The 21,388-nt window shown below is 39.6% G+C and overlaps 1 protein-coding gene across 1 annotated transcript in view; it reads right to left on the reverse strand.

Moving 5' to 3' along the window:
- The window catches only part of LOC140995477 (phosphatidylethanolamine-binding protein 4), a 62,464-nt gene that overhangs the window by 9,852 nt on the left and 31,224 nt on the right, over positions 1 to 21,388 (reverse strand). The window contains exon 5 of the mRNA XM_073465479.1: positions 1,118 to 1,163. Within this exon, the coding sequence (XP_073321580.1) occupies positions 1,118 to 1,163 (46 nt within the window). The remainder of the gene's footprint in view (positions 1 to 1,117; positions 1,164 to 21,388) is intronic.

The raw sequence follows: 21,388 nt of genomic DNA on the forward strand, positions 1-21,388 counted from the left end.
GCATCTTTAAATGTATTTTTAATAGGAAATGTGTCGACAGCAACTGGAAAGCTCTTTCTCAACGAGGGCTGGCACAAAGCAGGATGCGTTTCAGAACTGAAGCTCAAGATGGATTGATACCGACTGTCCGTGACCCAAGGTCCAACTCCATTCCCCATTTTTAAAAAAATGATTTTTGGTTATTATTCCTTTTGGCCTTTTTCATTGCTTTTTTAATAGGACAGCATGAAGTGTGACAGGAAACAGGGATGACAAGCAGCAAAGGGCCACAGATCGGATTCAAATCTGCAGCACACTCTACCAACTGAGCTACTGGGGCGCCCCTTTTTATGTTGTTTTACTGTTTATTTTGCAGGTTAGCCTATTGAGCTTAGCATTAGCATGTTGGGCGACTATTGTGCCTCGCTTTGATTGTAAGCCCACATGCCGGAGCAATGTCAGTGTATGTAATATAAGGGGAAGTCAGAATGTCCATGAGAAATTCTGTGAAAGCAGAGTAGTAGGTTTGATGTGGGTCATGATGCTTTTTGTGGAACATCATATTGTAACGCAAGCCCAGCTGGCTTTGTTGTTACATGAAACCCCCTCCTTCTCTATGATCCTCGCCAGTATGTGTTTGTTCGTTGCTGATGTATGTAATTTTACTTGACAGACATGCCCCGAAGGTACACATGTGAAAAAAAAAAAAAAAGGTCTAACGGAAACAGTAATTCCTCTGCTTGGCAACGTTGTGTAACTTTGAATTAGCACCAATTTGCTAAAAACACCATCATCAACACACTTTCTTTGGGTTTACATCTGACTCAACTCTACATTGCAACTGCTACATCTATTAAACTAAATACAATGATAGGTAAGGAGTAAAATAATCCTGATGCAAAGGGTCAAAAATGAGCAATTTAAATGTTGAACACAAACAGTGAAAAAGCTAAGTTAAATTGCTTAAATTAAAAAATAATACTGTGGAATTTTTCCAACTAAAATATATATGATCTCCCAGAGTATACTGTACAGCTTACACAAAGTAAATAAACAAGATATTTACAGTATGTAATTAAAGATGTAATGAGTACAGTAAGAAAGGGCTACAAAATGGCCAGTTGAAAACCATACTTACCAGTGAGGGTCGTCCCTTGAATGTCGCCTTTCTTGAGTGCATTTCCCTGGTTATTCAAAAAGAGTCAGTCAGTCAAAGTAATCTGGCAGATTTATAAAGGATAGTTAATTCAGATCTGGAAGAACAATCTAAAAAACAATTTGACAAGACAGACAGTAAAGTGGGCATTACATTGCTTCTTACAACACTAACATAATGCCACTCATCTCTTAGTTTTGTGCTCTCGCAGCCAAATATTCTGTGCTCGCTTAGCTCAGCGGTCAGTCCTTGAACAAGCACCCACTGTACCAACTAGAGAGAGGCTGCAGACGCCATTTAATTCCCAAGCCAATTTTATTTGGAGCCAATTCTGTTATAGTCTAGCTAAGTTAGACGTATATTGTAACAGCAAGGGATTTCAGCACGCATAGATGCAACAAACATTCAGACTCAAATGATGATTGGGAAAAAGCGATCACTTGTTGCTGGTAATTAAAAACTTTATATTTAGAGGAAGCGTCACTCCATCGAAACTGTTGGTTCAAACACATCAAGGTTAAATATCTAAAGATCTGTTACATTCATTTCCAGACAAAAGCCAGTTCCCAAACAAATTAAACCACTGAGCAGGTGATAATTTTTCCATATTATTATTTGTATATTAACTTCCTGTTGCCTAGAAACAGACATCATGTAACCCGATGTGAAGCGTGGATATTTTTCATAAGCATTTTCTACTGTATATTTGTCAGGTTAAACTCCCTCATCCCCAGGAAGCACACAGTCAGGCACCTCACACTGCAAATTGCACACAGCAATGTTTGTTTAATAGACTCGGCTGCTTACTGCAAGACGGTTGCATCCTTGAGTGGGAGGAAAAAAGGACTAAATATGTTGTCTGTGAAATGGCCCAAAACCCACTTGAGGTAAGCATGGAAGTCCCCATCACAAGCATCAAATCTCTGGTCCCAGCACCTTTTTCTCCACACACAGGCTCCCCCCACAGGGTGACAAAGGTACTGTGTTACTAGACAGCATGTGAGGACAAAAGACATGCAGGACAAGGAGCTTTTGTCTCAGCAAAATTCAGTTTACTGGATGAAAGAACCAAATAAAATCCAGTTTGTAACAGTATAGAAACCTGAATCTGTGTCTCTCAACTCAGAACATGCAATGGAATTTTGTGTATCTTGGGAATAGGGTTGCACAATTAACCAAATATTATAGAAATCGCACTACAGCGATAACCAAATCCCAGAAGCTGCAATTTTTTCTTAAATAAAGGTCAAATATGTGAGAAAACAGCATCATAATGTATTATTCTACTTATACAGCATTATAAGTACTGTAGTGCTGGAGTGATGAAGTTGCATCTAATGTTTGTAATACTTATATGGTTAAATAAATACCTCTGTCCAAAAATCCCCTTTAATTCAATCAAGCCTAATCCAATATTACACTTGATAGCACTGTATCACTCTAAATTTTAAACCACTCATAACTGTTTAAGCAATTTAAGCTCACCAGATCTAGGATCTGCGTCAAATTTTACTCAATTTTTTCCAGATCCGTTCCTTTATCCAGATCCACAGCAAAAGTTAATGGGGTCTACTTGGGACTGAGACCCATCCTCCATCCAAGTTTGGCGGATGGATAAAAGTAATTTTTGTGTAATCACACTAACAAACCAACCAACCAACCAAACAAACAAACAAGAAAACAGACATGGGTGAAAACATAATCTCCTTGCTGGAGGTAATAAATACGTAGTTCATAGTTCATAGTTGTGTAGTTCATCTATAAATATAATTTGGATGGCCATCATAAAGTTGCAACTGAGGTTTATGAACCTTTACACTTGCTTGACAAATAGCTTAAAGGTCATTACATTGTTTGTTATCAGTGAAATAACTATTAACTAAAATTTAAACCCCAACCAATGTTACATCATCATTATTTTTCAGTTTTTTTCTAGAGAAAATGACAATCGTGACGGAAAACTGATCATTCCAATTAATTGTGAATCACATCGCAATATCTATGTGATATCTGTCAAAATAAAAGCAATATTATTTTTTTCAATTGTTCAGCCCTAGTGTTTTACACTCAGCCATTTTGATTTCTTTGTTTGACTTGAACTTGATCCTCCTTTCTCAGTAATCTAATAACTAACTACAGTATTAATGTTAAGTTTAGTTTCCATTTATATCACAAGGAAATGTAAAGATGTTGCTCTCTAGTCCTAGTCCTTCCACTTTGTGGAACAAAGGAAGCTGATCACAATTTTTTTTTTTTTTTAAATACCACTCCTGGCTGTCACTTGGCAGCTGATGAAATACTGTTTCGAGGTGACCATGGTGCTCAGTGTCAATTTGAATGTTAAAACTCTATAGTCACAAGCACACAGTGTGACTGAGATACAGTCTAAAGATTTGTTTATCAACATTATAATTTATATTTGAGTCTTTCAGTAAGAAGCATGTAGCAGTAACAAAGCACGTGTCTTCTATTGTGCATCATCTAATCTATAATGCTCTAGCTGCTGTTTAGGAGGTTTAGCAGTAAGCATTAAAGCGCAGAGCACCAGTGTTTACACAGACTGGTAAAATTCAGAAGATTAGTTTCCACTGTGAGTATCTTCATCCACTGATCAGTGAGAAAAAAAGCTTTATTTAGAAATAGCAAGAGTCCTGCAGCCTGCAGGATCCAAACCCATTGCCATAGCAACAGGTAGTCAACATTTGAGCGTGCAACATTTTCCCACATCTTAATGCTCGCTTCTCGCTCACTCTCCATGGCACCCTCTGCCCTTTTAATTTCATTATAATACATAGAGTAAAAACAACAGCAAATGAATGCGATATTGAAAATTCTGCCAAACAATAAAAGACGAGTCAGGCACATGCAGAACGCACATAGAATAATAACATATATTAATATTCACAGGATATCAAAATCTTCAAAATAATCAGTTGCGTGGTGGTAGTGTTTTATCTATTCCGGAGCAGAGCTGGTATCACAGTGGTTGTGACAGGGCAGGGCCGTGTTGAGGTCGCTGACTCTTGGTGTTCACTGGGGAGTGACGGACTCGCTCACACTAATCTACAGGACATTCTCACATGGTGGGCGGCCTCCCTCGGGGACCCTGCTGTGGGGGCGGGGGCACAAAGCGTGAAAAGTTCTGACCGCTGAATGATTGACAGCGGCTTGCTGTGTTAATTGTGTGTATTAAGAAAGGTTAAAGCATGGGTTTTAATGTGTGTATCATTGTGTTCTTGCAGTGTTTTATAGCATTAGAAATACACTTGCAGAGTTTCTAATAAATGTTTAATATTACGAAAACATATGTGGGCAAAAATAAAATGAAGCACCGAAAATTTAAATGACTTCAATAATTCAACAGTTATTTGTAGAGGCCAACCGATATGTTTGTTGGCCAAAATTATGTATATGTATATTGACCTAGCGCAGAGACACTGCTATCGACTTATGTATTGTCTGATATGCGCCGATAGGAAAACTTTTTTTTTAAAGATTATAATGTAGAAAAACATGCTTGGGGCATAAAATGTATAATTACTACATTTCTGGTGATGTTTACTGTTTCAGTGCAGTGATGTTATTTTAGACGGTAAAGTTTAATGTTAAACTGTAAAATATCCTGCCTCCATTACATATCTTTAACAAAAGTGATTACAATTCACATTTTAGAGATAACTGCAAAAAATGTGTGTAAATTGGCCAATATATCAATATCAGGTATCTTTACTTCCTAATATTGATATCAGCATTGGCCCCCAAAAATCAAGTATTTGTTTGACTCAGACCCAGATGGTGAACAAGCACACGCAAAGGTTTCTCATTCAAGTTATTTCAACTGCAGTTTAGCTGCTTGGATGGTCGATGTTATGGCCGCTTGCGCCACAGAAAGTTTTCATATAGTAAATCTATTACAGCTTTGTTAGGGGGGAATCAAAAGCCACACAGCGCATTGATGAAGTTAATCTTGGATCAATGATAACCTCAGCTAGGATGATACTCTGAGCTCAGGGTTAGAGAAGTCAAAAGCATTGAGACTTCACACTGTAAAGCTCCCCAATAAAAGCAGGAACAGTAACACTCCATACACTCAGGAGAACTATCTTAATATGGATACCATGACAGGTGACAACAAACACATCCTGAATGAAAGTTAGCCTGACTGATATCATGAGAAAATTATAAGATAACTTATACGTAATTAAGGTCTAGGTTAAAATCTGATGTGAAGCAAGTGTGCTGGTTTGTTAATTCTTATGTACTGTAATCTCCAGTACATCATACTAGGGCTACAACTAACTGTTATTTTCATTGTTGATTATTCTGTAGATTATTCTCTCAATTAATTGATTAGTTGTTTGGTCAATAAATTGTCAGAAAATGGTGAAAAATGTCGATCAGTGTTTCCCAAATCCCAAAATGATAAATGTCTTGATTTGTCCACAAGCCAAAGATATCCATTCAAAGAGGAGTAAATAAACTAGAAAATATTTACATGTAAGCCAGACTTTTTTTTTTTTTTTAAAGATTCTCAATTAATTTAGTAGTTGACAACTCAATTATCAATGAATCAATGACTACGATAGTTGCAGCGCTATTTAAGCTTTGATGAACAAACATTATACATCAATTTTTCAAATTGTTAAACACACTAAGAATAAACCCTGTTGCAGTACAATACATACTGACCAACTGCAAACAGTTTTATTTTTGGCTTGTCTGTGCTGGCCTCAAGCTGAGGATAAAAGTAACATTACATAATGCAGATGTCAGAGAAAACAATAGCTTGGATGGTTGTAACTGTACAGTATGTTTGCTTATAATACAAATGCAAGGCATACTGTACAGCTTTTTCATTATTAACAGTTAACATAAAGATCCACTAGCCAACAAAGCAGTTAGTTGAACTTGAAGCAGAACATCAAAAATGTGCTGTGAATCTTTACCGCAGGAGTCCAGCAGATTACTCACTGCTGCGTCAGTGTTTCAACTGTTGAGAAATTTGCAAGTTATGTCATTTAAACAGCTGAAAGTTGAAAAAGACTAGGAACTGCTTCATTATCTATGCAGTTACCAAGGAACACACCATGAGTGTTTCTAAATATCTCATCTAGGCACTACAATTTGAATTCACGTTTATGAGTGTCAAATGTCACAACATTTCTTATATGTTCATAAAGCTGAATATCAATCTGATATCAATTGTATATTTTCAATACACTTCTTAAATATTCATATTTCTTGATTTTCAGTCAAACTGTCATTTTTTCATAATAGTAATGGTGACAGCATGGACGTTTGGGGATCATCAGAAAGAAGTATGTCAATCATTTTATCTATAGTTACCATATGTAACAGTCTAGTTTCATTCAGCTGAAGGACAAGACAAACGTTTTTTTATTTAAATGCTAATGCAACAAACAGAGAAAGACATAAACTACCTGGATCGAGTTAATGTGAGACTTATTAAGTCAAACAAAATGTGACCACGCTTTGCATCCTCATACTAGGGGAATACCCATTCTTGAAGCTGTGATGGTGAATCACACACTGAGCAGTGTGGGAGAGGCAGAAACTGTCAGAGAGATAAAAACTGAAAGCGTCAAAATGGCTGTTTACTATTTTACTTAACAGAAAAGAACAACATACTCTGAGGCATAAAGGTGTGTCAATATTTTAAGAGGAGAGCATCATTTCTGATTTGGGAGATGAAGAACTAGTGAGCAATAAACAGGAGAGAAATCATAGCAACTGAATCAGGGGAAGCCTGGACATGCTTTGTCTCAGTTGTCAGCTCGCCCTTACATATCAAATGGAAAAGTAAATAGGAACAATACCATTGAAAAATCTGGCAGTGACAGATCTATGGTTTGTTGATTGTAATTCAAACTAACTGAAGCAATGAGTTGTCTAGAAAATGTCACCACAGTTGTTAATCTAGTCAGGGGTATGATTATCGATCAGCTAAATATTTGGTGCACTGTGTTGACATTGCCGGAGACTGCCCAGACTTTTGATGTATTTGTGGCAGCAGGGGGTGTAGCACGTTGGGACACCACCTTTCAAAATGAAGGGCACGAGTTCATGACTCTGAAACAGGAAACATGTGCCCTGTTAAATGGCCCATGAAAAAGACAAGAGTTCTCACAAGCTGTGGTACATCTGATCCTGACAGCTGATCTGCCGGTGCAAGACAGTCATGGGGAACAGAGAGAACAGCATGCTGATGTAAATATAAAAAATTACCATATGAAGAATTGATTAAATATATCATCCATTGCTTGTTCCTAAATGTTAATGTTGGGACAGTTCACCCCCCCAAAAAAAATCTAAAATACACATTTCTCCTGTTACTAGTAAAGCGATGTATTGTTTTGGTGAAAGTTGCCAAGTTTTGGAGATATAGGCTGTAAAGAGTCTATTTCATTTCAACCAAACTACAACTGCTAACTGTATCACAGCGCAGAAGATAGCATGCATCTAGTCATGGCTAGCTAACTAAGCCAATTAAACTACCAATAACATTACAGCTCAGCTGAGGAGGGTGCTGTTAATGTTTACATCCATCCCTGTCGCAAGATTGAGCCTCTCGTCTGTGAGTAGATGCATGCTTCCTTCTGTGAAGTAATACCATTAAAAGAAAATAGTTCCTACATAAAAATGCTCATAATAAGGTTTGTGGATTATCTTGAGTAACCCGGTCATGGTTTATTGAAAGAGACATTGTTGAATCTTTTTGGCACCACAAGCTGAGTGTCTGATTCCATTATATTCAAGAGAAGGCAAACATCTCTATGGCCAATATCTCTGAAAGTCAGCAACACCAAAACTAATCTAGATGGATAAATAGCACTGCAGGTGATGAAAAATATGTTTTTTCTGATTTTAGGGTGAACTGTCTACGTAAAATTAATTTCCCTAAAGATTTCTTCATTTGTCTCCACTCTGTTCAAATATAAGACTCAGTTACCTCCTTAAATACCAGATCTAAGTCCAGCTGTGGTGTTATGGACACTTCATCCTGCCTCTCCCTTGTTGTTCATCGTGGCCCAGCTTGCCTTCATGTTTTACTGACTCCATTTCACACTCTGACTCAGACAAAAGCAGAAAGGATCCCGAACAACCTACACGTTGTGAGCAATGAATAATTCTGAAAATCTGGAAAAAGCAATGCAGCAGAGCTTTTTTTCTGTGGGTCACATAATAGCCTGACACTCCAACCACTGATATTCAACGCAACAACACTTCTGTTCCCAGTGAAGTACAACCGAAGCTGATCCAGACCAAGTAATTTATCCTAATTTATCAGTTAATACAGGTATCACTGGGGTAAACTTGCTCAACATTTAACAACATTTAGCTTAATATTATACTTGAATTGTTAATACCTCTAGGCCTCAGGAGCAGTAGGTTTGTGTAACGTGTCTACATAACTTCCGCTAGGAATCCTCTGACAAGAGCCGATAGGTAGGAGTCCGCGAGGAGGAGGTGGGTGGGTGCAGGGGTGCGGTTTCACCAGGAATACCCACTTGCCCAACAACCCTTCTCCTTCTCTGTGTGGGTGAGTGCTTCCCTTTGTCGGTTACTCATGCACCTCCTTGTATATCCACTGCTTCCCTCCCCCTCCCTTGCACACCCTGTAAACCCACACCTACGACAATCAGCACCCACGTCCTTCTAATGCAGTTCTGAGAGCATCATTCTCCCTTTTACTTGCAGTCAGGCTAACAGACGGGGAGAGAGAGCATGACAGATGGTGTTCACAGCTCTATTTCTGAGGCTGGACTTGTACCGCCACAGCCACCCTCCCTCCCTCCCTCCCCCCTGCCTATTCCACTCAAGCCAAGTGCTTCTGACTGCCTCCTCATCTTCGCCTCAGTAATCAGCCCATTCATTTGCAGGGTTATTGTGAATTAAAAGTCTGTGTCTCACAAGGAATCTCACCGCTTACAGGTTAAACACAGTTTCTTTTTCCAAAGTGGAAGAGAGAATTCACATGACTGCTCAACTAGGGGACTTGGTTATCTTGAGGATGCTAGAAATGGCAGATTTTAGTGTAATCTGCCACTTCTGAGTTTAAAATAACCAAGTGGCAAGATTCTCTAGTGTAATGAGTGAAAAGATACAAGCCAGATCACCCGACTTTTGAGTTTACTGACACAGTGTGTAACAATTTACTGACAAAAGCCACTCAGCCTTCGACCATCAGTCAGCCCTCGATCCTGACATGTACATGGTTATCTCATCATTATACCACAAGTGCAGCCGCTCCTGAAACTGCAGGGCAAAGTCTGGTCCCTAGATTTGCTAACCAGGAAGAAGCCAGGCACCAGGCTACCACTATCACAACCACACTCTGTATCTCCAGTGTTTCATCCTTGCAGCCTTATAGCCACATCCAGCACAAGGCACAGACCACTTAGGATTCATTGCTAGTTGGTACAGCTTCTTCATTCTGCAGATTACTCCAGGTTGAAAGAAACTGGTGACAATCATACTTTCCTGTGGCACTCCTCATCAATCAACAAATGTATTTAGATGCTCTGCTCTCCACTTGAAAGTTTCCCTACAACTCTTCCAACTGGCCTTTGAGTAGGACCCTGAACTCTCCCGGCTTTGGTCCATCTTTGCCAGGTTTCCCTCAAAGATCTGACAAGGACTAGTCAACTTCTGTCAGGTTCAGCTGTCATGCTGGAGTTTAATGCCAGTTGCACAGAAGCATGCATCCTCGTCAAGGCTGACCGTGGTCACATAAGAATCATAAAGTTGACCAATCTGTTCTGGCGTGGTATACACATGCTGAGGCCATCATGACGAACCACACTCCCACCAGCCAGGACATGAAAGCACATCTGAAATTACATCTACAGGGACCTAGCCTGGCAGGCATGTTAGTCTGGTCCCTTTAAATTAATTCTTGATTTGCAAGGGTTGTGATCAACAGGCACTGACCAAAAGGCCTCTGGACACAAATCGGATAGAGCTACAACCAATCAGAGCAACAAAACATGTGCCGTAGTGCTGAGTGACTCATGCAAGTTGGGTGATTCTTGGTCCGTTTTCAAGAGGGAAAAAATGGCAGCCTGGTCACAAATGTTCTCAAATTATAATAGTTTGACAGTTTGATATGATTTTTGCGAGCTTGGAAGGACCTGCAGACTGTCAAATGTGTGAGGTGGGACTTTTCAAATCTGGACATGTGACGCTCCTCTGCCAGTCAACATACCAAACCTGCTCCATTAAACGGTTGTGTCTGGCCCAACACAAACCAAATCTCAGGGAAATCTGTCTGAACTGGAAGGGGGATAGACGCATCTGCCAGAGCAAATAAAACATGAGCCTGGCAGATTTGTCTGGTTCCCAGGCTTCCAGTAAGCTCTTTAGTGTAGCATACTACCAATGCTTTCAGACGGTTTCTGTGGGGTCCATCACAACCTGCTTCCTAGAGTTGCTCTTTTCTTGATGGTTTAGCTTATCATAGATAATGGCCACAGTTCATCTCTGTGAAACTGTGGCATCAAGCCCAGATATATGGCTCTATAACTGAGGATTGCGAACCAGGTGTTGAAGAGCATCACCAGAGCTCAGCTCACAGATGGCTTCACCTTTTGAGCTACACTGCAAACTCAAGCTACACAATATTCCTCTCCTGGAAGCTCTCTGTTGCTCTTCAAAAGCTGGTGTGTGGCCTTTGCAGGTCACAATCTTCTCCTTCTCAGATAGATCAAGATGGCACACAAACAGACCTTGGCAAAGCCTGGTGCCTGCCTGAGCTGGGAGTAATGCCAGTCTTTATTTTAGAGCAGGCCATCTCTACTTCTAGGTTGAGCAGCTGGTCGAGGTATATGTCAGTTAAAGTGAGTGCAAGGTATTTTATTTTATTTTTTTTATGTTTTGAAAAGTACAATTGGTGATGTTTTTTCCCCCATCACGACCACCCTTAATCAAAAAAGAGAAAATGTAAGAATACTAATAAATAACACTAAATTACACATAAATGAATAATACTGTGCTGGTAAAATGCCAATTTCACACATAGTTTTGAATCATCAAGATGAATAGCTACATTATAAAAAACAACAGTTCATATTGACCCCTATTAAATCAAACACAACCCTAATAATCAGTCAACGGTAAATGAGCCTGTGTGAGCCTAATAGGCTCGAGTCTGGGGTGACTGGTTGGTAGAGCAACCTAATGGTTATCAGCTGAGCGGGTTGGATTGGCCTCAGCAGGACAGGGTGATAGCCAGTGGGGGAGTCACCCATGATCCGCTTCAGTGCATCAACAAATTAACCCACTTAACAATAGCTAATGGCTTCAGTAAAGAAACTCATTTGGCTATGGTAATGAACTGAGTTGGAAACATAAACAGTCCAGTTATTAAGTGAACTCCAGACATCACTGACATCGCCCGACACTGTGATGTACCAAACCTACACTACATTGGCCATGCTCATTAGCAGGGAAGCATACCATTACTCAAATCACTGGTTTAAGAAACTAGCCACCCAAACTCATTATCACACTCTATCTATTCAGTCTTAATTTGCATACATTACAAATTCGCCTTAACAAAGTGGCCGTGCTGGGTTGGTCATCTTATTCTCAAGGAGCAGATTGGGCCTAACAGGCCAGAGTACAGGCCAAAGCGACAGTCTTTTAATGAGGTAATTTTCATCCAACCTGAGTGCTGCTTCCGAGTCCTTACAGCTCCTGTGTGTGTTTGTGAGTATGGGTGCTGATGAGTCTGTACTTAAGTAGTGTTGAGGGAAGCCCAAGCATGAGTTCCCAAGGTAACAGTCAGTTTGAGTGGGGGCTGGCTGACTCATTTGAAGGGAATCCTGGAACCTGAACAAGGCTGCCCACTCGCCCCACCCCCAGCTTCATCAGCACAACAAGCAAACAAGGCGCTGACATGTCCCCATATAGGGCTTCCCACTAACGGGGGTGGCACTGGAAAATCCCAGCCTGAGCTTGCCTACGACTAGCATCAGAAGACACGCACACAGAAACAGGAGGCCTCACTGCTCCATGGCTACAGCAGTTTCCGGCGGTAAGACCATAAACCCATGGCAATACTCAATTGATAGGTTATAATGGAGCTGTATGCCTACAAATACATCCAGGCACGTGCTGGATTTTGATTAATACATGAGAGAATGGGGGAGATGTAAGGGGGTGGGAAGATTAAGCTTATTAAAATGGCATAGAATTAAAATTGTTTTTTGAAGAGTGAACGCTGACACAAAATAAATGAGAATGGAAACCTTGTGGGCCCAGGCATGGAGGAGGAGTAGAAAGAGAAGTGAGAGGAAGAGGCGGAGGATGAAGGAGGGTAAGGAGTAGGTGGACAAGAGAACGAACTCTTTGCTCACAATTAATGTAATTATCAAGAAATTAGAAGAGATCAACAGGCGTGTAATTGACCACTTAATTAGTTCAAGGTCAGTCTATTCTTTTGACTTTGGAAGGAAGGTGGGCCACGGCGCAACTAGACGGCAAAATTTTGGTGAAAAATTCTACAATTTGCAATGATTAATAAACCGATAAACAGCCACAAGGGTTTACACACAGATGTGGCATAATTTTCCAATTAAATAATAACTGTTTAATGCACCATTAATCCAATACTGTGTAATTCATGGAAAACAAAGGCAATTTAGCATTTAAAAACTGAATAATTATAATTTTAAAAACAGTAAAATCTGGCCATCAAACAAAAACTGTACATGTATAGTCACTAATCCCCGCTGTTAAGAGTAGCCATTTGATATGCTTCTGTCCGCGGTTACATCTGTTGATAACTCTATAGTTCATTCAGTGTCTTTAGTCATTAACAACTGAGAGCTGGTACAAAGGGATTTAAGAGGCAGCATTACTGTTTTGAATCGCTGGATGTTTAATTCTTCTATTATAATTGAGGCAGGAGCGAGACAGAGGTTATGGTAACTGCTGGAAACCTGTCCCACTTCACAGAAAGGTTAATGAACCTTACAAGTCCTATGGGAGATGGAGTATGCTGTTAATTTGACAAACGTGGGAAATAAATGCTTTTATGCTTTTATTGACGGTGACCAATAGCGGCCTTTGCTGAAATGAAAGGTTTTAGTCTTTTGGGTGCTTTGCTATGAGGCAAAACAATAATGTGGAATGCATTTGTTGGAAGAAACTAAGTACATAATTGTTTGAATAGCAATTTCAGGCCAAAAAGCATCTTCATTATTAATTCCTACTTTTGGGGAACATATACTGTGCAAAATGTACAGTAACCTGATGTTATGAAACATCTGCCTTTATCCTGAATACATTTGTGGGAATGAGGGATTTTAAAAAGCTGTACTTTAAAATCTACATATTTCCACATTCGGTTTTATGCACCATTGGTCTGGGTTTCATTTTAACAGGGCACCGAGGGTATAATATACTGACAGCTGGAGAGGAACATGAGTAACAGTGTCAGCGCTAACCTGAATTAGTCTGTGGGTTAGAGGGAATCATCCCAAAAGGTGGCTATGATACATCTGATCAGGACAGAGGTTTTAGGCACAGGACCAACTATGTATACAGTGTGCCTGATTAAGAGATTAAATGGATAATCTCCCTCCCATTCAAAGAGGCTGACGGAGGCAGGGATCTGGTTTCACAAAGACAGACTTTCACTATGGCTTAAATCTAACCAACAGTCAGAGTTCAGAGAGACATCCAAGTCCATCATTCGCTCAGAACTAGGTAGTTTTCAACGATCTTTGTGTATATGGATGGATCTGGGTGAATATGACTAGTTTTAGTCACAAAGACAAATAAGTCTTATAATTAAGAGGCATTTCACAACAATACACATTCATTTTAATTCATTTCAAAGCATCTTCAGCAACTTTTCATCTCTTTTCTTGTCAGCCAGTGACACTGATGATTAACTGACCCTTCATAACTCTTCATCATAACAAAACTTGTAATTGGATTAATAAATGACACGTTTTCTGATACCACTTTGCTAAAGAGATGGATTATTTAAGGTATCTATGGAACGTAATGCACTTATAGTTATACATGTATATAGCACCAGATAATTTTGAGGACTTCATTACTTAACTAAGTGTAACCGAATACTCAATTAATTGATAAGTCAATCAAAACAGAATTTGTTGCCTACTACTTAAAAAAAGTAATCATTTCAGTTTTCAGTTTTAAAGCAGTCAGTTTTTTCCAGCTTCTTAAATGAAGGGATTTGATGCTTTTCTTTGTCATTTATGACAGCAAATACGGAGTCCTTGAGTTTTAGATTGTTGGTTGGACAAAACAAGTAATTTGAATTTGATCACTTTTGGTTTGGGGAGATTCTGATGAGCACTTTTCCCCTTTTCTTCCCACATTAAATTGAGATTTACAATTAATTGTGAAAATAATCGTCAGATTAAGGGATAATGAAAATAATTGTTAGTTGCAACCCTCATTTCTGCTACTTCATATGACTACATTTCTTTTAGCTACTACTGTTACCAGTAACCTTTCAGATCAAGATTTTTCAAATAAAAAATATGATCAGTGTATGAAATATGATGCATGAGTACAGATTAAATTACAATATTTTTAATTGTTAAAATGAACGCCAATCTGACCATCTACAACATCAAAATGCTTGTTATGATACATGTGCATGTACCTGCAGTTATATGCTTATATTATCAGAATCAAATGCAAAAACGGACCATAATGCTGCACATTAAATGACTTTTGACACTTACTTTGATGCTAGTTATGCTTTAAAACGTAAATGAATACAGGGCATATAATGGAGCATTTTTACATCTTAGTATTGCTATTTTTACTTAAAACTACTGCAAGATCTACAATCTACAATCATTTCTGTTAATTCTGGTGGCCCCTTTGGACAAAAGACAACAAGGTTGAGCAGCTTCTTTTCTCAGACTCCTCAATTCATGCTCAGCACTCCGTGATAAAAAATAGTTTTTATTTTGACTTGACTGAATCTGACCTGGCGACAGGCATTAAAAATGACTATTAATTGTACAGAAATAGCCAATCTTCTTGCTATTGGTCTCATGTGTTCCTATAGGTCATGTAGATAATCAGAATTAAATGAAGATAGATGTTTTCTAACATTGGGGTGCATTTAATTAGCTCTTACAAACAGATCAGAAAACGCCATAGTTAAGTTATAAGTTCAGGATCTGGAAAGATTGCTTTCTTGGCTAAAAGACACTCTTACACCTACAAGAACAGCGACTAAATTCAAACACTTTCCATACAGTTATTTTTTGCCCTCCTTTAAGGCGGTCCAATAAACATGGGTCATTTTAAATGGTTTCAAAAACCACCAATCCTGTAATGTTTTGTCTCAGGACAGTCTATGTGATTGTTGCGATGGAAAGAACACTCTTGGCTCTTTTTAAGCTTAATATCAGTATCTATTTTTGAGCTGCTCTCTAACAGGTATTAGACTAGTCTAAGAGCAAAACTAAGATTGCCCTAACCTATAGGCCAGTCCAACATATCTCCATGAAACCGGCCCTGGTCTTGTTCGTTTTGATACCCCCTCTCTTCCGAGCCAACTCGCTCTCCCTGTCTCTCAATCTTTCTTTCTCCCAGCGATACTATGGGCACTATTTCCTGTGCCTGTGTGCACAATGTTTGCCAGAGGAACACACAAGAATCCGAGCTCCACAATCCCTCTTAACCTTTGACCTTGGCTTATTGTTACCTGTGAGCAGCACTGTGGCAAACATGTACAAGTACTGCACAGCCCTGCAAGCTGTTTGTGTTCTGCAAGTATGGAGGGCACGGGAGGAGGGAAGGAAGAGAGGGAGCTATTTAATCCCCCCCAAAGGAACTCCCCTCTCAACCCGTATCGTGAACTCACAGGCAAATCGCGTTGCTTGAAGGCACACCACACACACACTGCTGTCTTTTTAATTTCATCAGCTGAAAGAAATCTATACAGTGCATTGGAATCCGACTGAGCTGCGGAGAGAAGTGAACTATACAGCACCCTGGAATGTAAACAGGTTTCACACCAACTGTAGCATAAAAATACCACATTGTAACAAACCTCTTGGCTATGATAATGGTCAATAGTACAGATCAGAGGTCTTAGTAGATTTTATGGTTGTTAGTCCTACAGCATATCAATAAGAACAAGTTGAACAAATCCAGAGAACAATTCAGATGAAATGCAGCAATCGTACACAAATTATTCAAGTGCAACACGGATAAAATATTGGCTTCGACTGAACGCATTGTACTGATAGTGGCTTCTCGCTTGCCATTATGAAAAGCATTATCTTCTGAGCATATTAGGAACGCTGTCATTAAATCCCATGCAGTCAGTTGCTTGGTTAGAAACAAACATGGGCTATAATCTGCACAGAATGGACAATTTTTGTAATTGTCAAGTACTTAAAAAAACTCACAAAAATAGGAATTATTATTAAATATTCATAAAGCAGAGCTCTGTTTTCCAGTTTCTATCAAACCTCCAGCAGCAAGCTTTGGTAACAATGAAGGACAGAGTATTTTCAGTGTTATTTGTGCAAACATGGTAGATGTTAGTGTTTTTGGCGTGTGAGTACAGAATTATTAATTGTTTGTTCATTATACAATATAGCTCTTTGCACTATACTGTACTCTTCTAATTTTATAGTTCATTATAACTTTTGGAATACAAACAAATCAGTATGTAGAGTTAGACAGGCCACTATAATATCTGCCAACTTTGCATTCATAGCTGTCACACTTAATTATCATGCCAAAATACAAGAAAATACATTGGCTGCTGGAGGTCTTTTGTGAAGTCTTTGTTTCTGTGTACAATTAACTGGCAAGCATGCTATATACTTAAGTAAGGGCTATTTTAGGTGAGCATAATTGTTAGTGAGTTGTTTTTATCAGCAGGCTTCACTCCCCTTCACCGTACCCTATCTGGAGACACCCCTGAGAGGAAGCATTTTCCACAGCCATGGCCCCGGCAACCCCCCACTAACCCTGACATTTGTTCATTTACCCGCCCCTCTCGTTTCCGTGCCCCCCCCCCCCCCCCCCACCCATCCATGTCTGTCAAAATTGACCCGTTTACAGGGGAACAGGTAGGCAGATTCCGGCAAGCCCCCCACCTGTACGGCGAAACACATGAATTTGCACGCAGGGCCGACTGCCAGAGATCCTGCTTTACTGACTGGATTGGAGGGGAGGTGGGGAGGGGGGGGTATGACAAAGACGACAGCTTGTGTGGGGGAACATTGTCTGCGGCTGCGACTAGAAATCTTTTCAGGAAAAACAGGATTTTATACACAATGGTCGTGGGTGTGAAGAAAGGGGGCACATATTAAAAGAAGCGCCTTTATGTGTGCAGAGCTACTGGTTTTTAAACTGCATTTGCATGGAGAAGGTCCAATCTGTTCCTTTTTTTTACCCTTCTAGGCTATAGTGTGACAGACTGGATCAAAAAGGGCTTTCCAGGTTGTCCTTGTTTTCTTGGAGAGTAATCGTGATATATCCAGGACAGTGTGCAGGGTAAACATTAATGTAGCACACTAACACACAGTAAGCCTATGTCTTTAAATAAAACAAAAATGTTTTATGAATTTCTCTCTCTCTGAGACTAAATTCACGTGGTAAAGCTCACGTGGTGAAGTCAATGTGAATTAGGTTTCCTAGAAAAAAACTATTAGGCAACATGCGAAAAGAATAATTTATGGATGATTGTTACCTCGCTCAAACACCATTCACGGCTTCTGATAGGAAACCAAAGCAGCTCACGTTCTTCATGCAGTGAAACCTCCTCAATCATCTCACCACGGCAACCAAAGCAGGGAGGTCAGTTGTTATAGAGAAGGCAAGAGGCTTGGTAGGTTATCAGCTACAGCATCGTGTGTGTGTGAGTGTGTATATGTGTATGTGGACGGGGGATGGAGCTGACAATTGAGCGGAGGATTCTTATGTAATTCTCCCTTTAGGTGGCGGAGAACAGTGAGAGCAGCAGCCCACACTGAAGAAGAACCTGTTTGTTAATAAGCTGCAAGTAAGATGAGATCGATAGGATTATTACAGGCCGTTTATACACAAGACCAGGGGGTGTCTGGGTGTAGCGGAGTGATAGGGACACAGCCACAGTGACAAGTATGAAGTGGGCATGTCACACAAGTCACTGGTTCCTGTTCTATAAGCCTCTTTTAAACTCTCTCACACATGAACACAAATACATGGGTGCAGACGGCATTATGGATGGAAATTAATGAGATTTTATAGTTCCAAAGACCATTATAGATGCTGTTTATCGGCTCAATTCATTATCAATTCCCGTACTGTTCCCTCATGAATTTTCTGTGAGGGAAAAAAGTGCTAAATCGGCCTGCATGGTGCCAATGATATTATAACATAGGATCAGTAATGGACGTGCGGCTTTGGCTGGGAAGCAGAGGCACTTTGCATCGAGCAAATTATAGCATCACTGAAATTTAAGCTGTGTTGCGTAGAGAGATGCTTCAGCATATTTCTGGTGTTTCCTTGCAGATATCATTTTACAGACATTACAACTACCACTGTTGTCATCTTTCTTATTGAAATTAAGCAACACTTGGACTGTTCCTTCCTCCCTGCTATGACGCCTTCTTGTTGCGAGTTTCCAGCAGTGTAGACGCACAAGTTTGATTTGTTTTGCAATGCGCAACTGTCAGAGAAACATGCCGGCACCAATAAAATGAACTGATAAGCTCAGAGGCAGACAATTCTAATGAATTGGACAATTTGGAACCGGTCCTCGATTCCCATCCCTAGACACCACATACTTACAAACATGGACAACATTAGAAAAAGGCCTCACTCCAAAAGCTAAAAAAAAACCAAAACACGCTAAAGCTAAAAAAGCCAAACTAACAAACACTAGCATCCTAATCTGGCTGAGAGGCTGTGAGGAGAGTCTGATGAGATTTAGCGAGGGAATGACTTCCAAAAAGCTGAACTCCATGTAGTACCACCTCTGACATTTGTCTGGCTGTAGCTGACAGCAGGATGAGCACCGCTCTAAATGTTAAGCACCTCCAGCTGGGCCTCCATGTTAAGGGGCTATTGTTGACTTGTAACAAGGGAGGTTTCAGATCAGTATGAAAAAAAGATGAATGACCTGCATGTAAACTTTATCAGGCACAAACTAATTCAAGCTGCATTATAACAAAAGTACAATACAAAATAGTTGTTGTTTTCTGACTTCTCTCTCAACTCGTACAACACTTTCTTTAAGTTCCGCCACAACTCTTAATTATAATCACGTACAGTAAACAAGTGCTTAATTTACTTGCTTCTCACATATACATTATTGACAACAATCTGTTCAAATTCTTTATGGCACTTCACAAAAAGAACACACGTTTATGCTGTCAGTTTAAGTTTAAACAAAGGATGACGACAGGTGCATCGAGTTGAGTTTAGATTGGATAAAGTTGCTTCATATGACTTGAAGCCAGGAGGCACGTCTGTGTAAAAGTTTGTGAAACCATAAACAAGCAAACTGTTAACCTGGGTTATGAGCATGTTTAGCAACTTTGGAGGGAAAAAAAAATCACATTAAAAAGGAAAATTGTTCAATTCCTTTGCGCCCACCCCCTTGTCATAAGATATGGATGTCCCGTAAGGTTATTTGTGTTTGCTGGGAAATGAAGTGCTCAACTGGATTAAAAACATACTGCATATGTTTGGAAATCTGTTTCCCTGGGCGTATGAGTGGAGTGAGCGAGCGTGAAGCAGCAGCTTGCGTCTCCTCCAAGAGAGAGGGCAGACACTCTCATCATTAGCTGGGCTACAATGTGCTCCTCTACCTGCTCCAATCTGCACAGCCAGGCTCCACTCTGACGCCAGACAGATGTTCCCAGCACGAGGTGCAAAGTACCGAGAGGGGAAACGAGAGTGAGCAGAAGAGAGGCAGAAGAATGGAAATATTCAGCAGAGTACACAATAAGAGTTTAATTATGAATAATACCAATGGTTCTTTGTTCTCACAATGAAGCTAGCTATGGTTCGCCTGGCCTTTGGGAAATTGTTTTTGGCTTCCATATGGGGGCAGCTGTCTGTCAAAAATAAACACTTAAAATCGTTACATGCCACAGAACGGATAATTACAGGATAAAGAACAATGCAATTATGTATGTTTATTTGCAATATTGGAGATGTATTTTGCTAAAACAAACTCTTAGGCTATTGCAGAGGTTAAAGATGTGATTTCAACACTCAGTACCATCATTTGCTGCTGCTCAGATACTAATGATTGGTGACTGTGACTGTTTTTGCAGAACCTGACATCAACTGTAACTTAACAAGATAAAAACATATAGTCTAGTCACTCAGTGTGTATGCAGAAATGTTTCTGTGAGAAAACAAAGAGGAAGTGTTTATTGTTTTGTACTGGTATTACTAAAAAACCTCATATAACTTATTCCTCTGAGACATGAACTATTGTTGTTCCTAAAAACACGAACTACCAATAAAAGAGCCATATCGTTAGAATGCTTGACACACAGTCTTTCGTCATTAAACAAAGCTAGGTAAGGGTTGGAGATCTGGCCGAAAAATATCAAGTTTTATTGAATCGCCATCACAATCCAAAATCTAAATTGCAATCTTTTATCTCAAATTTAAAAATGCCCTGTAGAAAACAGCTAGACTTAAATAGCCTATAAATTTGAACTATCAAAACACAACCATGTTGCGAGCTATAACTCACATTGTATTGTATAAACGTCACCCAAGGAGGTGAAGTTATGTTTTCTACTCAGCATAGCCATTAGGGGTGTAAGGATCCGATCTGGACAGCTATATCGATTTAATCATTAACAAACCAACACCATTAATGAAAAGTGAAACCATCGATCTGTATAATCATGTTTAGGATATGCCTTTATTTTGAAATTCCCATGGCACATCTGTGTCACCTTTTCCTTCCAATCGCACTTCCTCTCTAAACATTGACACAGTACTAGCACCAGGCGGATCAAGGCAAGCAGCCAAGAACAAGGCCATGAGGATATTTACTTTACTAACATCTCACTCAGCAGACCACTAACTTATTGTTATCGCTACTAGCTGCTTTGTTTTAAAAATGCTTGGATGTAAAAACGTACATGGAGTTCTGTCAGGAGATGCAGCGACTTAAACCAATGGTGAGTAAAGAAAACGTAAAAGTGGAGTTAAGTGTAATTTGTTAAACTATGAGTAGAGGAAAAGTCCATAGACTGAAATGAA

Source organism: Pagrus major, chromosome 5, assembly GCF_040436345.1.
Source record: "Pagrus major chromosome 5, Pma_NU_1.0".
Taxonomy (NCBI): Eukaryota; Metazoa; Chordata; class Actinopteri; order Spariformes; family Sparidae; genus Pagrus; species Pagrus major.